The 17,576-nt window shown below is 42.2% G+C and overlaps 2 protein-coding genes across 2 annotated transcripts in view; one reads left to right on the forward strand and one right to left on the reverse strand.

Moving 5' to 3' along the window:
* EAF2 (ELL associated factor 2) lies at positions 1–12,308 on the reverse strand. Its single transcript, XM_015868777.1, has 6 exons — positions 12,141–12,308; positions 10,751–10,845; positions 9,791–9,927; positions 8,923–9,065; positions 5,862–6,128; positions 1–873 (listed from the first exon to the last, which is right to left on the reverse strand). The coding sequence occupies exons 1-6, from the start codon at positions 12,241–12,243 to the stop codon at positions 827–829; spliced, it is 792 nt and encodes a 263-aa protein (XP_015724263.1). The 5' UTR covers positions 12,244–12,308; the 3' UTR covers positions 1–826.
* The window catches only part of IQCB1 (IQ motif containing B1), an 18,281-nt gene continuing 12,970 nt past the window's right edge, over positions 12,266–17,576 (forward strand). Inside the window, exons 1-4 of the mRNA XM_015868772.2 lie at positions 12,266–12,474; positions 12,706–12,868; positions 13,610–13,772; positions 15,445–15,574. Coding sequence (XP_015724258.1) covers positions 12,271–12,474; positions 12,706–12,868; positions 13,610–13,772; positions 15,445–15,574 — 660 coding nt within the window. The 5' untranslated portion in view covers positions 12,266–12,270. The remainder of the gene's footprint in view (positions 12,475–12,705; positions 12,869–13,609; positions 13,773–15,444; positions 15,575–17,576) is intronic.

The following is a 17,576-nucleotide window of genomic DNA, read 5'->3' on the forward strand; positions in this document are numbered from 1 at the left end:
AAATGATAAATATTGCTTTATTAAATTACTTTTGTACCCCTACAAAGAAATTCTTTAATTTCCATTACAGAATTAAATGAAGAAAATTCCTTGCTGTCTCTGTAGTTATCTAGATTTCGATACAAAAAGGTTGTAAAAAGACCAGCCTATTCAAGTTACAAAAAAAGGCAGAGAATAGACAAGTTCCCTCAGGAATCTTGAGGCTCAGAATATAAAGTCCTATAATACAATGAAATTAGGAATTCAGCAATGTGTTGAACAATTGTAAACTGTAACTGCACAAGTGGACCACATTATTCAGCAGTTTCCTTGAAGGTATAATCTATGAACTGAACAAAAAGCGTAGCTGACACAGCAGACCTCATTTAGTCACTCTCCCTTTTATACCCTCCAACTTAAAGCTGTGAGATCAGCATCCAGCATTTAAATGATAGAAAGGAAACTCGCCTCCATAAATATCTCAATTTTTCCATCCTATAACTATTTATATAATATAAAGTAGCTAGCTGGTACAAATCTGTTACAAATCATTTTTCAAGTAACACAGGTGGCTGAGGCAAAATAATTAAATTCAGATCATACACCATTTTACCGTAAATACAGTTATTTGAAAGGTAAACACGTAACCACAGCACTGACAATATACCAATGCCGCTGTGTCATGGACTCGATGTGTCAGTAGAAAATTAGGATACCTTTATTATTAAAATCAAGGACATTCATTCCAGTCTCTGGTAATCTAATCTTAGTGCAAAACAGATGCTAAGACATATTTAGCAAAGGAAAAAAAAAAAGAAAGGTGATACATTTAAGGCCAAAGATTTGTTCAGTCATCACTATCGCTTCCAGATTCACTCAGCTGCAAGTCATTTCCTAAAAGAGACAGAGTCATCAGATTAGTCATTTTCAAGGAAATATCTTTCAAGATTTTCCCCTTTCCCAATTAAAGGCTCACAACCAACTTGATTTTAGTTTCTACGTAAGAGTAGAAGCCAACAGAACCACAGAGACCACATTTCTGCAATTTTAAACTCTTAGCAGGAAGGCCATTAGCTTATTAGTCACAAAGGCATTTACTATTGCAAGATCACAACAGCTGACACCTATCTTTGCCACCCACATTTTCATGCTTCATAAAGGGGAAAACTGCTGGCAAATGCAGTTTTGTGAAAAACAAGTTGCAGGGTTGTTGGTTCTTTTTTTTTTCTTTTTCAATAAACATTTGAATGCACTCAGTTGTGCTTGACAACAAAGCCATGTCTCAGTCAAGAGCAGCAGCTCTTTGATGCACCTTGTATAGATGTATCAGTGACCTACTATTGCAAACAGGTTTTGGAACGAGCGAACAAACAAAACATCAAAAGCAATTTCACACAGCACTTTAATTTGGAAGCTATATACGTATTTCAAAATGGGAAATTAAGAACAGAGACTACATTGTGCTTGCAGTGAATGCCCATAAGCTTATGGGAAGGGAGGGGAGGAATCAGAGAACACTAACAACAAAAACAAACAGAGCAGTATGTTATAAAGAATTGATAGCATATCAGCAGCACCCCATATTTTTAGATTAAGAATTTCTTCCAGCTAGTATGATTTTCCTCACACCTCTGTTGTGAAATAGCCATTAGAAAATGAAAAATGCATCCCTCTCATTGTTCAGAAATGAACTAAAAAGCACAGAGAATGGCTGGAACTCAGCAGGCGCAGTATTTACACATGTTCTTTCGCCCTTCACAGATCACTTTTCCAGATGGATAAGAGTAACCTCAGTAGGGTAAAACCAGCAAGACACACAGATCATATGTTTTGTTATCAGGCATAACATTTCTGCTAGAACACTGAAGTCTTTAACATGGCTGCATTTAGCCTTCCCTTGTTTTCCACTATGTCAGCACTATAGCTTAGGAAGTGTGGTACATGATTCTCCGCAACAAAGCAGAAAACACTGTTTATGTAAGACAAGAATAGTGAAGATGGATCTTTTCAGCAATCTTTAAAGTACTGTTGTAGTCATTTTTCCAATTCTAAAGAGCATATCTACAGCCATATCACTTATAATGTTTAAAAAGCAACTTTTAAAGGGAAAAAAAGTAATTTGTTGGAAATTGAGGACAATATATTAACCTGAGAAACAGTATTTCAAGGTAGGGAATGGCACTAGCAAATTAAACTCAAGCATTTATCACTCAAAGGAAAACAATCACAGAGTTCTTGGAAATCCTAATCCTATTATGCATTACCTACTTTGAGAGATGGCTGCAGTAAGAACAAGAAGATAACCTTCCAAATAATGATTCTGCAGCCTTCAGAAGTTATTTCAACACAGTTAATAGAAATTACACAAACTGAATAACACCAGCTAGAAATACCAACGCTTGTGAAAACCAGCAGATGGGAAAAGCAAGGACTCCAAGTTCCAGAGTCAGAAGTAATTCATTTGGATATATTTCAGGGAAAATTTCTGGCCCATCTTTCTAACTACCTCTAAAAGAACACCTGCAGAAAGATGGCAAAATAACAGAGTTAGTAGATTAAATCAGGGTTCCATTCTGAAACAAGACTCTGAAGAACCATCTACCCTCAACTGTACTTTGCACAGTAATAAAGTGGGGGGAAAATGGGAATTCAGTCTTCCACAGTGCCAATGCTTACTAGTAACATCAAATAAAGGAAGTAGATTACCCTGTAAACCATGGCATTTCCTAAACTTCCAGATCTGTGGCTATAATACAGTTGAATTCATGCAAGAAGTTATTTGAGACAAGGAGTCATAAGAGTGTCTGCGTTTCACGGATCATAGTTAGTACATCAACACCAAATACAAGGAAAAGTATTTCATGACTAGCTGCTGTACCAGCACCAAAAAGAATCCAGAGAACTGAAGTTGTGTTAAAAGCTGAATACATGAGACACTGCCCCAGTATAGTCAGTGTGCTGATTTTTCCCAGAAAATTAGAGTCTGCTTAGTATAACTCTCATTTACAAGTAAACATAAAGCAACATATGTTCAAATATTTGTAGAGAGATTAACTAGCGTCAGTATTTACAAGCTTTATTATAAGGCAAGTTGTGAGCTTAGATCAGCTTCTGAAGGGAGAAAGAAGCAGGATTTCAGGGGTGAGCCTTGCCACTGAGGGTAAGGAGGCAGCTTTGACCCCTGGATTCCTGAGAAGGTAACTTATTTCTGTCTGTTAGAAGTGTCTTGTTACCATGCTCCTGTGCCTTCCAAGTTCCACAAAACCTCAACTGTTTGATTTATATACCTAAGATGAAACCTCTCTCTAACCCTTACCCCAAACTTCTGCCTGCATTCAGCAAGCCAAAGAAACTTCACTAATCGCTAATCACGGCCTTGATTCTGCAGAGCTGCACAAAACTAGTCATGCACACGCATGATCAAACCTCAAAACAGGATTAGACAAGCAAACTATTTGTTTGTGCGGACATTTGTTGCTTCAGTGTTTTATTTTTGAAAAACATTTGAGATGGAAGAAATGACCATCCCGAACCCTAACAGAGAAATCCTGTCATTCAAGCTAGAACCATGTGCTATTCATTTAGTGCCTCCAGGTTTCACTGTTATTTACCCTCTCCTGCCAAATTTCCTCACCAAGAGAGCTAGAGGAAATGCATTCTTCTTCAAAACGGCTTTCTTAATCTTTGTCTAGTTGAAGTGTACTTCAAACATTAACAGTACTCGTTAGGTATAGAATCAAGCAGTAAATAAAAGTCAGATCCTCACAGAATCAGGTTGGAAAGCAGTTTAAAGATCATCCAGTTCCAATCCCTCTGCACTGGGCATGATCGACACCCACTGCCCAAATCCCCATCCAACCTGACCTTGAATATCTTCAGGAATAGGACATCCACAGCTTCTCTGGGTAACCTGTTCAGCCTATAAAAGAGGAGATTGAGGGGAGACCTCATCACAGCCTACAGCTTTCTTATGAACGGGAGAGGTGCTGATCTCCTTACGGTGACCAATGATAGAATCCAAGGGAACAGCATGAAGTGGCAACAGGGGACATACAGGTTAGATATCAGGAGAACTTCTTCACCGTGAGAGTGTTGAGACACTGGAACAACCTGTCCAGGGGAAGCTGAGATTGAAGCTGGCACTGAGCTTGACAGAGTTCAAGAAGCGTCTGGATAACACACTCAGACATACAGTCTGTTTTTTTATGGTCTTGTCTAGAGCCAGGAGTTGGACTAAATGATCCTTATAGGTACCTTCTAACTTAGGATATTCTATGTTTCTAACATCTGCAAGTACTTCTCCTCAGGGCTGCTTTCAGTGCATTCTCCACCCAGCCTGTGTTTGTGCTGAAGATTACACTGCTGCGACCATCCATCTAATTCCCTATCTACCAAGAAAGCTTTCTGTCAAATTCAGGTCTCTCCAATTTAGAACTAAGCTCAATAGCTACGGAAGATAGTTAAGCCCAAGGCTTGATGCTACAAACAGAAGGTTTCACCTGTCTACGCAAGTTCTCAAGCACTAAGTCATCAACTTCCTCTGTGATGGCTTTGATGTTGTCATGTTTCAAGCAGCATTTTCTCACTATGATTGTTGGAACTAGTAGAGTTGGCCACCTGTACTCCTAACAGTGTTTCACAGTGGAAGCTTTGACAGCTGAGATTCTGTCACAGGAGGAAGAGCTTCATTTCATTTTCATAGCAGCTTTAAATAACGCATGAAGAATGGTGAATCTCATTTGTGAACGAGGGTTGAAATAAATGGCATATTTTGAAGTCACACAAATTACAAATGAAGACATTGTTTTCAACACTGACAGTAAAATGAAGATAGCATTTAGTTATTGGCACATGAAGTCACAAGACTTTTCCATCTGATCTTATCTCTGATCAGACAGTATGTAAGTAACCACAGATATTTAAGTATTTCAATACTTGCTACAAAAGAAAAAACAACACTGGAAAAAAAAAAAAGCCACCACCAAACCTGTTTGCATTACCTATTAGGTGCTGAAATAGAAGTAGGCCCGCCAGAGTCTGAAACTTCAATATAACCAGTTTACATATAGATGATAGGCCTTAAAGATCTTGGGCAGTACAGTAGGGTTTTATAGAAATCTCTTCATAATGTGAGCCTGCAGTTAAATGCCTACTTAAAAGCATACTTGTTTTCAAACAGCTGAACGCTAACAACTTCTACATCTGAATACTCCCTCTTACTTAAGTAGCAAACTTGAGACTCTACCTACTGATTTTCTCCCCCTCCACTGTCCAAGCTCTCCTTTATGGACAATACTCGCAACATATTCCAAGCTGTGTGGAAATCACATCTTGAAGAACAGCAGCAGCTACTCTTCAAATGATATTTTTAGTTGTGTGAATTGGTGGAATAAGATAGTATCACCTGAAAATAAACAACTGCCTTCCTTACACGCAAAAGAGAGTTTTGCCATGCTGTCCAGTTGGGACAGTGCCATGAATAATAGTAATTGAAGTAGCTAAGAATATGCCATCCCTTCTGTAATTTAAAGTATTGTCAGTGTGGTATCTTTCCCATAGTTCTAACCAAAAAATTACATGTTTTGAGAGTACCCTGTAAGTTCAAGTACTTTCATTACAAAATCACTGTTCTGCAGTCTCAATGTATATAACTGGGAGGAAGCCAGAACAACTCAGAACTGCAACAGCTTTAATTTAGTATCTCTTGGGACCAAAAGCCTTCCAGCCTACCATCTAATTCAGACTTTGGCTGAACAACCAAACCTTAGCATTGCCTCCCACAGTTTAAATTAAAACAGACATACTTAAAAACAATATGGTTTCCGTTCAGAATCTTGATGTCTGGAATTGCATACTAAGAAAAGAACCATCTTTGTACTTACGTAGTGTATTCATCATATGACCACTGTTCTCCTGGGATCTGTTATGACTGGCATCTTCATCAGGGACAGCCTGATGTGGTACTGCAGACACAGTAGGCTGTGGCTGCAGATATGGCATTGACAAGGGAAGAGTGGGCCTTGCTTCCTCATCTTCAGAATCACTGGAACTATTTTCACTACTTGATGAAGAGGATGAAGAACTTTTGGAGTCAGATGAACTATCAGAACTACTCAGCTGATCCATCATGCTGGCTTCTGCTTTTAGTTCTGCAAACAATGTTTCTCAGTTAGCATTATCATGGTTGAGGTATAAGAGGGACAAAGAAAACTGTCATTTAAAAAAGAAAATCAGTTACACAAATCAACACATTACTGAGAGGAAAAAAAAAAAATCAGAAAACCTCAGAACAAAGAAAAGGGTATAAGCAAACATCTAGTTTGTCATGTGGTTTTCCTCTCCCTGAGCTTGGACAGTTTTTCCCCTTTCAAGTCAAGCATTAGAACAAGGGTTACTGAACATGAACCCCACATTCCACAGGGCACATTCCATCTCGCATGGCCTTTAATTTCTGTAACAAGCTAGTCTTATATTTTCCCTAAAGATGTCTTTACCTGATTAAAAGTTGCAGTTACAACCACAGAAGTAAGTCAGCAACAAAATGTTAGTAACTGCACTCAAAATACCTTCCAGCAGTTCAGCAATGCAATCAACATGCACATGGACAACATCATCAAATACTGAAGATGAAAGTGATCAAAAAGTAAGATTGTTCAAGGCTTAATCAAATCAAGAAAGGAAAATAAAAAGAATAAGCTTCAACACAAACTTCCATGAATGCTTCCAATTCTGCATTATCAAAGGTCAGCCTGAAGGAAAAGTTGTTCAGGTCAGTCAGCCTTATCAAAAGCCAGTCTAAAGGAAAAAAGGCACTCAGGAAAACTGGCAGTTCCTGAAACAGCATGGCTATGACTGCAAGGACAAACTACCTCAATGCCAAGGAAGAACAGAAGAACCAAAGCGGTCCTTTATTGCAATCTGACTCAAACACAAGGGAAAATAGAGGTTAAAAACTGGAAGAATCCTGCAGCTAAGAGCAAGCATGCACAACATCAGCATAAAAATAAGCCAGAAAATCTAAGGTAAAAATTAGAAAGCAGCTGGCAGAAAGATCAAGATGATATTTCAAAATCATTCTAGAAGAGAAATGCCAAGGACTGATCTACCACCTTTCTGAGGTTGTAAGCTAATCAAGATATAGCGCTCAAGTCCTGTGCACTTATGCCTCTTCCTCCCTGCTCTCACTTGTGACTACTGATTAAAAAAAAATTAACAGTACCAAAAATTGATGAATGAGAACTTTGCCCTGAATTCTGAAACAACTGAATTTCATTAAAAAAATAGAAGCATTTTCAGACAGAGGAAGAAGGGCTATATGTATACTGGGGGAGAAATATAGAGTGACCTTCCTCCCGCCCCAGAAAATGAAGGTAGTAACAAGTTCAAAGTAGTGCACTTAAACAGGAATAGTCAGTTACACAACCAAGGGATGAAAAATGATTCAGCAGGCAACACTTTGGAAGAGCCTGTTACAGTGGATCACTAAACACAGTTCTACTGTATCATGCTGCAGCAGAAATGACAAGCATTACACTGAGTTGAGATAAGATGCTATCTGGTCTTCATATATGAAGACAGTGCCAGTAAGCCAACCTTCTTGCTCAGAGCAGCAAGGTTAAAACCTCAGCTGAAACTGGTTTTTGGCACCATATTGCAGGAAAAATTTTGAACTAGTAGAAAAGTTGCTAGAGGAGAGTGACAATGAATTAGTGATCTAGAAAACTTCTACAAAAGAATCTACCAGATGGCATCATTTTGAAGAAAGAACTGGTGAGACATAGTAGATTTCTGAGTATATTAAGACATTAAGGGCTACTTAAACGCAGTGGAGTAATCTGGCCTGTACTTACACAATGAATATAAACCATATGGAAAACAAAGCCCTGGAATAAGCTGCCAGGGAAAACTCTAAATCCATCACCAGAAAGCTTGAAGAACACAGTTAGAAAAAAACATCAGAAATCTGACTTTAGGACAGAAAGATGGACTAGATAACCTTATGAGGTCCCTTCCAGCCCTGTTTCTTAATTATTCTGCATTTTCTTAAGTAGCACTCAAAATTGGACTGGCAGTACAAAAGAGTTTGATATATTTTGGCAGCCACTTTGTTATCTTGCAATGTGTTCAACACTCCCACTCCCCAAAAGCAACAGAACACCAAGAAAAAGTATTATTTCATTCACTGCACTCAAGCTTTCCTTTGTCTTTGCAACCCCAGCTCTATTCTGATACTGTTCTGTATATCTTTATAGCGACACATCTGAAAAACCTATTTGAAGGAATTCAGAACATCTTTCGAGATAGACATCAACTGATTGAAACTGTCACCTGTCAGCATTCCTGTAGCAAGTAATGGCCACCTGCCATTTTCCCTGCCCTCCAAAAAGTAAAAAGGCCTGCTACTACACAAAATATGTGTCTCACAAACACAGCACGTAGCACTGTTCAAGAGGTGATTTGTGCAGGCACTTGCTGTATTCCCCCCCCACCCCCACTTGAATGTCATCTTCCACAAGACTCATCTGGGAATTCAAAAATTGAGTTGTAATGCACTGCACCCTATACGTTCGCTGAATGCAGAGAAACAAAAGAAGTTGTGTCAAAATGGGAAGCGACTACACTGGTTGCAGTACCATAATACAGGCTACTTTCTGCTTGATTATAGAAGCAGCAGGAAGAAAACATATGTTTATATATATGTGTATGTGTGTGTGTGTGTGTATGAGTAAAAGCAGCATAGCTTGTGGCATTAAGCCTAATGATTCACCTGATTTTAAGGTTAAGTTTCAAATGCTGCTTTGCTACCACTTGAACCAAAGCATGAGGGCAAAGTGCTTATACAATCAGCTCCTGGAGTGAATGTCAAACTAAAAACACACTCTGCTCTCAAAAAATCCTAGTTAAGAGCAAAGTTTCTAAAGCTCATATAGCAGCGGAGTTTACCTTGTTCAATGTCATCCATAGGAGAAGGTGGAAACATCTTGTCTTTCGGTGGGGAATTTTTATTGTTTGGATTTTTAGCTGAGTTTCGGATTTGCTGCTGTTGCTGTTCTATACGAGACTGGACCTTACTGCTTCCTTCAGCTCTGTTTAAAAAGAGAAGAAAATTGTCATTGCTTCAGAAGACAGGATATGAGATAAAAAGCAGGAATACAGGGGATGCTATACCTCAAGTTATGGAATTACTTGCCATATCTTCCTAAAAAGCATCATTACACTTACAGGTACATTAATTAATCTTACTAGCATATAATTAGATGTGGATGTAACATTTAAAATACAGAGCCAATAAGTTTTGAATTCTGTGTTAGTTGACTTGTTATAACACCTGGCTGCCCAGGACCATTCACTAATAACTACTGAAAAAGTTCTGGAGATTCAGTAATACAAAAGAACACAAACTTGGTATGGGAAAAACAAGTCACTGCTACTACTGAAACCAGAACAGAGATTTTTTTGATCTATTTTCTCATTAGAAGAAGACATTATGCAAACTACTTTCCAAAGAGATTTGCCCTCTATAATCATTAGATAATCGTCACCATCTCTTAACAATGTGCCACTTTTTAGTTAAAGTAGAGGAAAAATGACTTTTCTATGATTTCTGCTGGTCAAGACTTGAAAGCTACAAAGCCAAGTTGGCATGTTGAGATCACAGGCTTTTCAATCTATTGAACAAAGCCAGAGACAATCTAAACACAGCGTTATGATAAAAATAGTGAAGGGCTGAAGCATCTCTCAATTTCAACTCAGTAACAAATAGATTCTCTTAATGAGTGGAGGACAGGTGTTCACCTTGTAAATTACCCACCTGATTTTCTTCACAGTGATGTTGCTACTAAGTTTCTCTAGGCGACATTCTCCAGTGTCATGATTGATAATTAAGATACATTCCTTTAGGTAAGGCTTCTTTGAGCCCTTGAACACTGTCACTGGTGGAGTGGAGCCCTGGTAAATCAGAAGAGCCCAGCAATTGTTACAAAGTAGTACTTTTCCCTCCTTATGAACAGGAAACAATCCATCACAGAGATTACAAATTCATTATAAGCAATCATTTCTAGCCTTGAGAAATACTATTGGTTATTTCAAACCAGACTCAACCGTGACCAAAAGCAGCTGGTGACTGACTGGAAGGAAATTTCATCTTCAGCATTTAATCAGTTTCAAGCTTATTTCCAGATCACAGCATACTTACTGTAGGACTCCTTTTACCAAAAGGGTTTCAGTAACCAATAAGCAGAGCAGTAAAGCATGGCAGGTAGTAAATTTTCCTTTTCCAGTCTTTCCTGCTTTAGAACTGTGCTACTGCAGTAAATACCAAGGGGAAACTCACACTGCCAATATACACATAAAGCTTTTCGGTGTGTGCAACACTTCAGGGTCATCCTACAACTTACTTCCAATTCAGTGAATACACTTAAAGCTACAGCACAGCTGTTTAACCTTTAGGTCCTGTGCAGTTTTACACGTTAGAGCAATTGGTTTTGAGCTCTTAAATTACAAAATCAGCTCTAAAATGACATTAAAACTTTCTATCCTTCTATCTTCAACATAGTCTTATGACAATAAGCCACAAGAGATAATTACGGGGTGACCAAGGCCAGGCTGGTTGGGGCACCAGGCAGCCTAATCTTGTGGCTGGTGACCCTATCCATGGCAGGTGGGTGGAACTGGAGAGACTAAGTCCCTTCCAGGCTAAAACATTGTGTGATTCTGTGATAGCAAAATATACCACCCCATATGCCGGCCAATCTTCTGCCAACCCACTCACCTCAATATTCGGCAGCGTTATCGTCACCTGTTCACCTTTGCCAACTTCAAGGTCTCCTTCACAAGCAGTATCAATAGACGCAGGCTTAAAGTCATCTAAAGATAAGAACAAACTGGATTATTTGTGGGCTTTTCAGGCCCCTTTTAACCCTAGACACGCTCTGAATATCATTTCAATTGGAGACTATTATGCTACGACCTTTTTTGCTGGCATATCACCTGCCGATCCCCTGATCAGATCTGTAGATCAGCAGAATTCAAAGTCGAGATTGTTTTCTCCCTATTCAGATTAAACGTTAACACCTTTCAGATATACTTTAGGAAGCCGTGTTAGGTGCTAAAGGCTCAGAGACTGGATGCATTAGACTTCAAAAGAAAAGACTTCAATTAAATACTTTCAGAAAGGCAGTAAGTAGCTTTTGAAAGCCCCTGGGAGGCGATTGTCCCTTTACGGTCGGCTCTCAGGAGGCCCCACCTGCAGCCGGCATTCAGCTCTGAGGCCCCCAGCACAAGAAGGGCACAGACCTGTTGGAGCACGTCTGGGGGGCTGTGAGATGTTAGGGGGAAATTCTTTGTGCTCGTGTGGGTTTGAGTCCTGTGCCCCACACACAGCGTGCTGCTGGGGAGCACAGCAGAGATCCAGAGCTTCTCATCAGGAATCAGGGGTGATATTTGCTTTAAGCTAGTGGGCAATTCAAGCAGAGATACCGATTTCAGCGCACATAAGCTGCCTTCTGAATTTCAGCGGCAGCCAGTAGCTGTGCTTCCCCCTTTAGTCATTCGTTAACACAAGCCTCAGGTGTCAGAGCGATCTCTGCGTACACAGCGGGGATGAGTACACCAGTTCCTATGCCTCATTCGTTGGAAAGGAAGGGAGATTTCAAAACAGATTTCAGAGCAAATCATCGAATTACCGCAGTCAGCGAAAAGCGGGACCGGTGTGAAGCACTCGGTGTAGTGTCAGAACGAGGCTCATCTCCGCGGCAGCGCAGTTCCCGGCGTGCGGCCCCGCGGGGAACGCGTGAGCGAACGGGGCAGCGCTCGGAGCCGCCGGCCCGGCCTGGCATCATCCCCAGGGCAGCCGTCTCCTGGCTACCCCAGGACCGCGAGCGCACAGCCCTCCTGGCAGCGGCCGCGCAGCCAAGGAGGGGACGCGACGAACGCCGCCCGTAACCTTCGGTGCCGAACTGCGCTCGGCTCCTGAGAACGAAGCGCGAGAGGGCAGAGCTCCGGGCCTGCAGAGCCGCCCGGACCGGGCCCTTCCCCCCCCCAACCCGGGGACGGATCCGCCTCGTGCCGCGTGAGCCGCTCCGGGTCCGACCCCGCGTCAAGCCGGAACCCGGAGCCCGACACCCGGCACCTGCCGCCCCCCCTCGCGTCCCCCATCTCACAGCGCACGGTGTGGAAGGCGCAGCGCGGCTGCTTCTCGAAGGTCTCTCCCAGCTGCAGCACCCGCTCCTTGCGCTCCAACAGCGGCGGGGCCATCCCGTCCATGGCGGCGCGCACCGCACGCCTCACACCATGGTCCGCACAGGCGGCCCCCGCCGCTGCCGCCGCCACCGCACATCCCTCACGCCGCGGGGCGGGGCCGCGCCGGACACTCCCACCCAGCCCCGATGCCGTGCCGTGCCGCTCCGCCCCCGGAGCCCAGCCCCTGAGCTCCGGTTGGACGGCAGGGGAGGCCGCGCTGTGGGTTCCACGAGCCGGGGGGCGTTGGAGGCACCGGTACTTGGAGATGCGAATGAGCTCCTCCTCCCTCAGGGCCGCGACCGCTCGGCTGGGAGGGGGCGGTCGGGGGTTGGGCTCGGTCACCCCTCGCCCCGGGGCCGGGGGATGCCGGTGTTGAGGCCTCTGGTTGAAGCCTCTGGTTGAGGCCTCTGGTTGACGCCTGTGGTTGAAGCCGTTAGGCCTCGGGAGGCGGCGCAAGCGCTTCCTTCGTGTTTGTTTCCGTCTTAGGGGCTGACGGCGCCGGGAGTTGTGCCCCGAGGACCCCCCGCCGTATGGTGCTGCTGGGCTCCCGTTGCCCACATGGCCGCGGACCCCCGGGTGCTGGCTCTGGCCGCGCGGGTCGCTGAGAGCAGCGAGCGGGACGTGCCGGGGCTGCTGCTGCAGTTAAAGGGTAATTGTAACGCTGGTCAAGCACGGCCGCCTCATGAGGTTCAGGGGGTTGGTTGGAATGGCGGTGGCAGGGCTGGGAGTTGTGAGATGGTGATAACGTGGCTGTTGGGACAGCATTGTGAAGGTAAAGGGAGGAAGGGAGAAGAGACAGCTCTGTGTGGGCCCGTGCCGATGAGGGCTGTGTTGCTCCCACCCTCGTTTCTCCCTCACCCAGCGTGGCTGTGGCTGCCAATAGATGTGTAAGCCTTGGCCCGGAGCTCACAGCTCGGTGTGGCTCTCCTGCCTTGCCCCGCTGCCGTGCCTTTGCCACAGCCACTCCTCGTGGGAATGGCAAGAACAAGCCGGGCCCTGTTCTAAATCGGGAGGTAATTATAGGGGAGCCATACGTCTGGCGGTGCCTGTGGCTTTCTCTGGCCTAGGACATTGCTACGAGTGGACTACGTCCCACATAGCATTTGTTTTACATCTAAATGTACAGGGAGAAAATGGAAAGCTACATTCAACTATCCTCCCAAGTGTCGTGTCGTCCAGCAAGCAGAGTGTAGCTGTGAGTGGAAGTGCTGATAACATATTTGGTTGTTGTTAGGACTTTTAGAATTACCTTAAGCTCTCTGTATTCCTCTTACATTTTGAAAAGAAAGAAACAAACAACACAACTATCCAAATCATACAGCAGAATCTTATGCTTCCCTTCACTTCCCTTTTTCCTTTGCTTCCCCTCTCTCCTGCTTTCTTCCCACAGAAATTCTAAGTAGTGCTTCCTTGGAGCATCAGGAGTCCAAGAAAATTAAGCAAGACATATACTTCTATGATCTGATTCACTACTGCATGCTGGTCCTTAGACAAGATTACTCTCGGCTGCATGGAGGCTGGGCTACTGCTGCCCAGCTTGCAGAGATAATAAGGTAAAAAAAAGAAGACGTGCTAAGAAGTGTCCCCCTCACTCCACCCCCCCGTACCTTGTTTTCTCTGTGGCTTTTCATCTTGCTCTCTTTCTTTTGAAGCTATAATACGCTGGCTGCCATCCAGAACAAGGCTTGTTGTTCAGGAAAGGCCAGGGTTAAAGTGCAGGGAGCAGTCAAGAGCAGAGGGATCAGGCATAGCCTAATTGGCCCTGTTTAATTCATTCTCATTGTGTTTCATTGAACCGAGTAAACTTTTTGGTGGGAACAGTTTTTGTGTTGGGTTTATCTTTTTGTTGTGATCAGTACTTGTCTGTGTCACAGTTTTTTGGGTTTTTTTCCAAGTAATTACTAAGTTTTAATTGCAGTTATTATTAAAAAGCAGTCTATTTGGATTTCTTTTTACAAAAATTTCAGCTTGATTGACTCTCAGCTTGACTTGGCTCCATTTAAAGATCTATTTCCATTTTAAATGGAGAAGAGGACGTTATTCTTACAGACTAGATAGCTTGATGTACTGATGTTGTGAGAATGGCATAATGAAGTTTAATTCTTAGCTAGTAAATAAGCCAACTTTCAACTCAAATCCCACCGATCCAATCTCGGTTTTTGATGCCAGGAAAAATAATGAGTTATAAATATTCCCCAAGTTGTACCTGATTTTGGCTTAACTAGGGAGTGAAATTCTAAGGCATGAAGCAATTAGGCAACCATCTCTTATTTATGTCATATCTGGAAAATGAATTTTTAATGCGGGGAATTTCTCTTAAGAGATGCAAGATTTATCACCAGGGCTGCGTGATGTTTAAATCAACTCTTAGAAGCTATTTTGGTTTGCGGAGAAAACTGAGATTTATTCTAGCTTTAAAAATGTCCTTTTGCAACTGGATGAATCTGAGCTTCATGCTTAGAATGTGCTTTCACGGGGCTTAGGTAAGCAAAGCTGTATGATGTGTGTTCGCAGAAAGCTAACAAAGATTAGATAAGCAGGAAGCAAAATTCGTAAGAAGTTAGAAAGACATTTTAGTTGCACTTGCATCGATGTGGGATACGGACTTGAAAAATTCCCATCTGTAAACACTGCAGTAAATACATTTACATTGCTTGTAAACAGCCTTTCAGAAATGACCTATGCATTTGTGGTGAGTGATGGCAGAACACTGAGATCTGAAGAACTGATCTGTAGCCCACATGTGTTCCTCAATGAGAGGAAAGCTGTAGGCAGATTCACAGAATGTTCTGTGGTGAAGTAATAGCTGTTCGGTGTATTTTTCCTCATATGATCTGCACCACCTTCGTCATACTTTCTTTTCCCTTATCAAGTCTCTGTTTACCTTTGCTTCTTTTCTTTATGACCATCAGAGCCTGTCCCTAACATATGAAACAAGTCTGAACAGAACCCATGAAGATAAAAGCAAAAGTGCCTGGGATAGGTTTCAAACCAAGACCTATGGGAAGTGGTGTTATACTTGGTGTCTCCAGCCTGCCAATGATTACTGCTCCTTCTGAGGCCGCTAACTTGGAGCTAACAGCAGTTAACTGTTGTTCAGCTTTGAATTGTCCCATTTCAGTGAAGCATTTCTCCTCTGATGACATGACATGTGACATTCATTCAAAACTATTCAAACAGGCCCTCGGCTATTTAGGTTGATTGTTATTTTTCCTCCCATTTCAGTCATTGTTGCGTGGGACTGGAGGTGAAAGAAAATCCTGAGGAATTTTACAAGAAAATTCTTCCTTCAGCTATAGACAACCTGCTGTTCTTGGGAAGGCGCCTGCAAGCGCGATTTGTCCGAGCGGTCAAGGTATTGAAGTTTCATAATCAAAAGAGCAGAGAATCTCTGCAACCTTTTTGAACCTGTGTATTGCACAAGTAGAATGTTATTGTGGATGTGCTGCAGTATGAAACAGTATTTTCCTGAAATGAGAATAGATTTTAGTTTCTTATGTAAAGAAAAAATTGTTATCGTGGTGCGTTCTGTCCATTACAAGTGCCAAAACAAACTGGTTGCCACAGATTTAGGATTTGGTTACTACTTTGAGAAATGTTAGAGGGGTTTAGGGAGGATATAATTATATGTAAGACAGAAGAATTAGAGCAGTAAGATAGAAAAAAAGTCCTAAAAACCAGCATCCCTGTCACTTGGTGTGTGATTAGTCCAGTCTTTCTAAGTGCTTTATTCTCAGTGCTTCATTCAGCTTTACAACAAAAGAAGGTATGGTTTAGGAAGACTTAAGACTTTAGATCAGGTGGGTCAAAGTTTGTTTTGCTATAGAACTTATGAAGTGAAAATGGCAAAAAATTCCCCAAATGCCTGCTGCTTCTGAACCAGCATGTTGGGCACCATAAAGGCAGCCTTTGTGATTTAGCAGATGAGAACTTATTACATTGCTGTCCTTTGCAGAGAGGAAGGGTTTTGCCCAGTTATGCTTTGGAAGCATTCTGAGTGCCAGAACCAGCAAAAACAAAAGGTTAAATAATGGTAACTTAAATAACCAACCCAGTGCATTCTGATAGTTCCATTTATTATTCCCGTTTCTCCTTTGTATCTCATTTCTTGTCTCATCAGCTTCTTGGCCTTACGCAAAGTTTTCCTACAGTGTCTTGTTCTGGACAGTACATACGTAATCGCTTCTCAGAAAGTATCAGCTGAGTGACGTATTTTCTGTTTGTTTAATACTTTAGACGTGTATTTAGTGCTTAAGAAGCAAGCTTCCTGAATGACATCCCAGGAGACTCCAGTCTTATCTGCAATATGTAATTTGCCCTACACTTTCTTATTATGTCTCAGCCTGCATGCTACTTGAGTCATGCTTGTGGGCAAAGATTACTTCTGAATGCAAATGCAGTCTGTATTATAGTTAGTATGTTGGTTTTCAAGTCTTGTGGTCTCGGAGGTGACTGGGCACCCAGATTCGACACTTCCTCACTGAAACTTCAAAAATCCCTCTTTGCTGGTATTTTATTCTGTCCTCACTCTCTTTCTGTACAAGTCTTTGAAGTAAAGGGAAGTACTAAAATAGTTTTCAGAAGATGAATTGCCAAACTCACCAAAGATAGTACTATGCCTTAACTTCCTACTGCTATTTGTATCTCTTGTTTAGTCAGTACCAAATACTCAGTTAAACCATGGCTGATGTCATGGCCAGGACTTACTGTGCAGATCTAGGAAGTGACCTTCCAGAGTTTCACTGGGGGAGGCTCAATAACGTGGGAGATATCAGGCTAAGTGCTTTATAATGACATTTGTCACCAAATCACTTTGCTATCCACTCACTGAGAATATTGATTTCCAGTGGCTGTGGATCGTACCTGGAATACAAACTCCAAACTGCGTGTGCTCCCATTAAAACTTAGATTCTTCCTGGTTGTTGTATCCAGTGCAGCGTTACCACAAGCAAGAATGTCTATATTTTGTTTAGGTAAACTGATTGAGCTTCAGCTCTAACAGAGGTTTGGTATTTGCTGCCAGACCTCCAGCTAGGTGTGCTTCTGAAGCCTCGCCATGACAGTTCACAGGAACCTTGTGGACTGTTAACTATATCTTTGTCTGCTTTGTACTCATGGTTTCTGTGCTATGATCTTAACGTATGTATTTACTACTTTGTGAATCCAATCTGTGATTCACTTGTATTAACCTGTCACTTACCTTCTTAGCTCTCCCATACTAACATATACTTCTAAGAATTCAACAAGGCTTTTCGCTCCCTGTTACAGAGGTTTCAGGACTGGATGCTTTATTCTAGTATGTTTAGGTTTTGTTGATTGATCTCTGGCCTTGCAAGTTGTTTCTATTTTGTTTTGGT

Source organism: Coturnix japonica, chromosome 7 (assembly GCF_001577835.2).
Source record: "Coturnix japonica isolate 7356 chromosome 7, Coturnix japonica 2.1, whole genome shotgun sequence".
Classification (NCBI taxonomy): Eukaryota; Metazoa; Chordata; class Aves; order Galliformes; family Phasianidae; genus Coturnix; species Coturnix japonica.

Coding starts and splice junctions, on each gene's coding strand:
- EAF2 (XM_015868777.1), bottom strand. CDS start 12,243: ATGGACGGGATGGCCCCGCCGCTGTTGGAGCGCAAGGAGCGGGTGCTG. Junction 6,129..8,922: donor TATGGATGACATTGAACAAG/GTAAACTCCGCT, acceptor CATTGTTTGCAG/AACTAAAAGCAGAAGCCAGC. Junction 874..5,861: donor TCATATGATGAATACACTAC/GTAAGTACAAAG, acceptor TGTCTCTTTTAG/GAAATGACTTGCAGCTGAGT.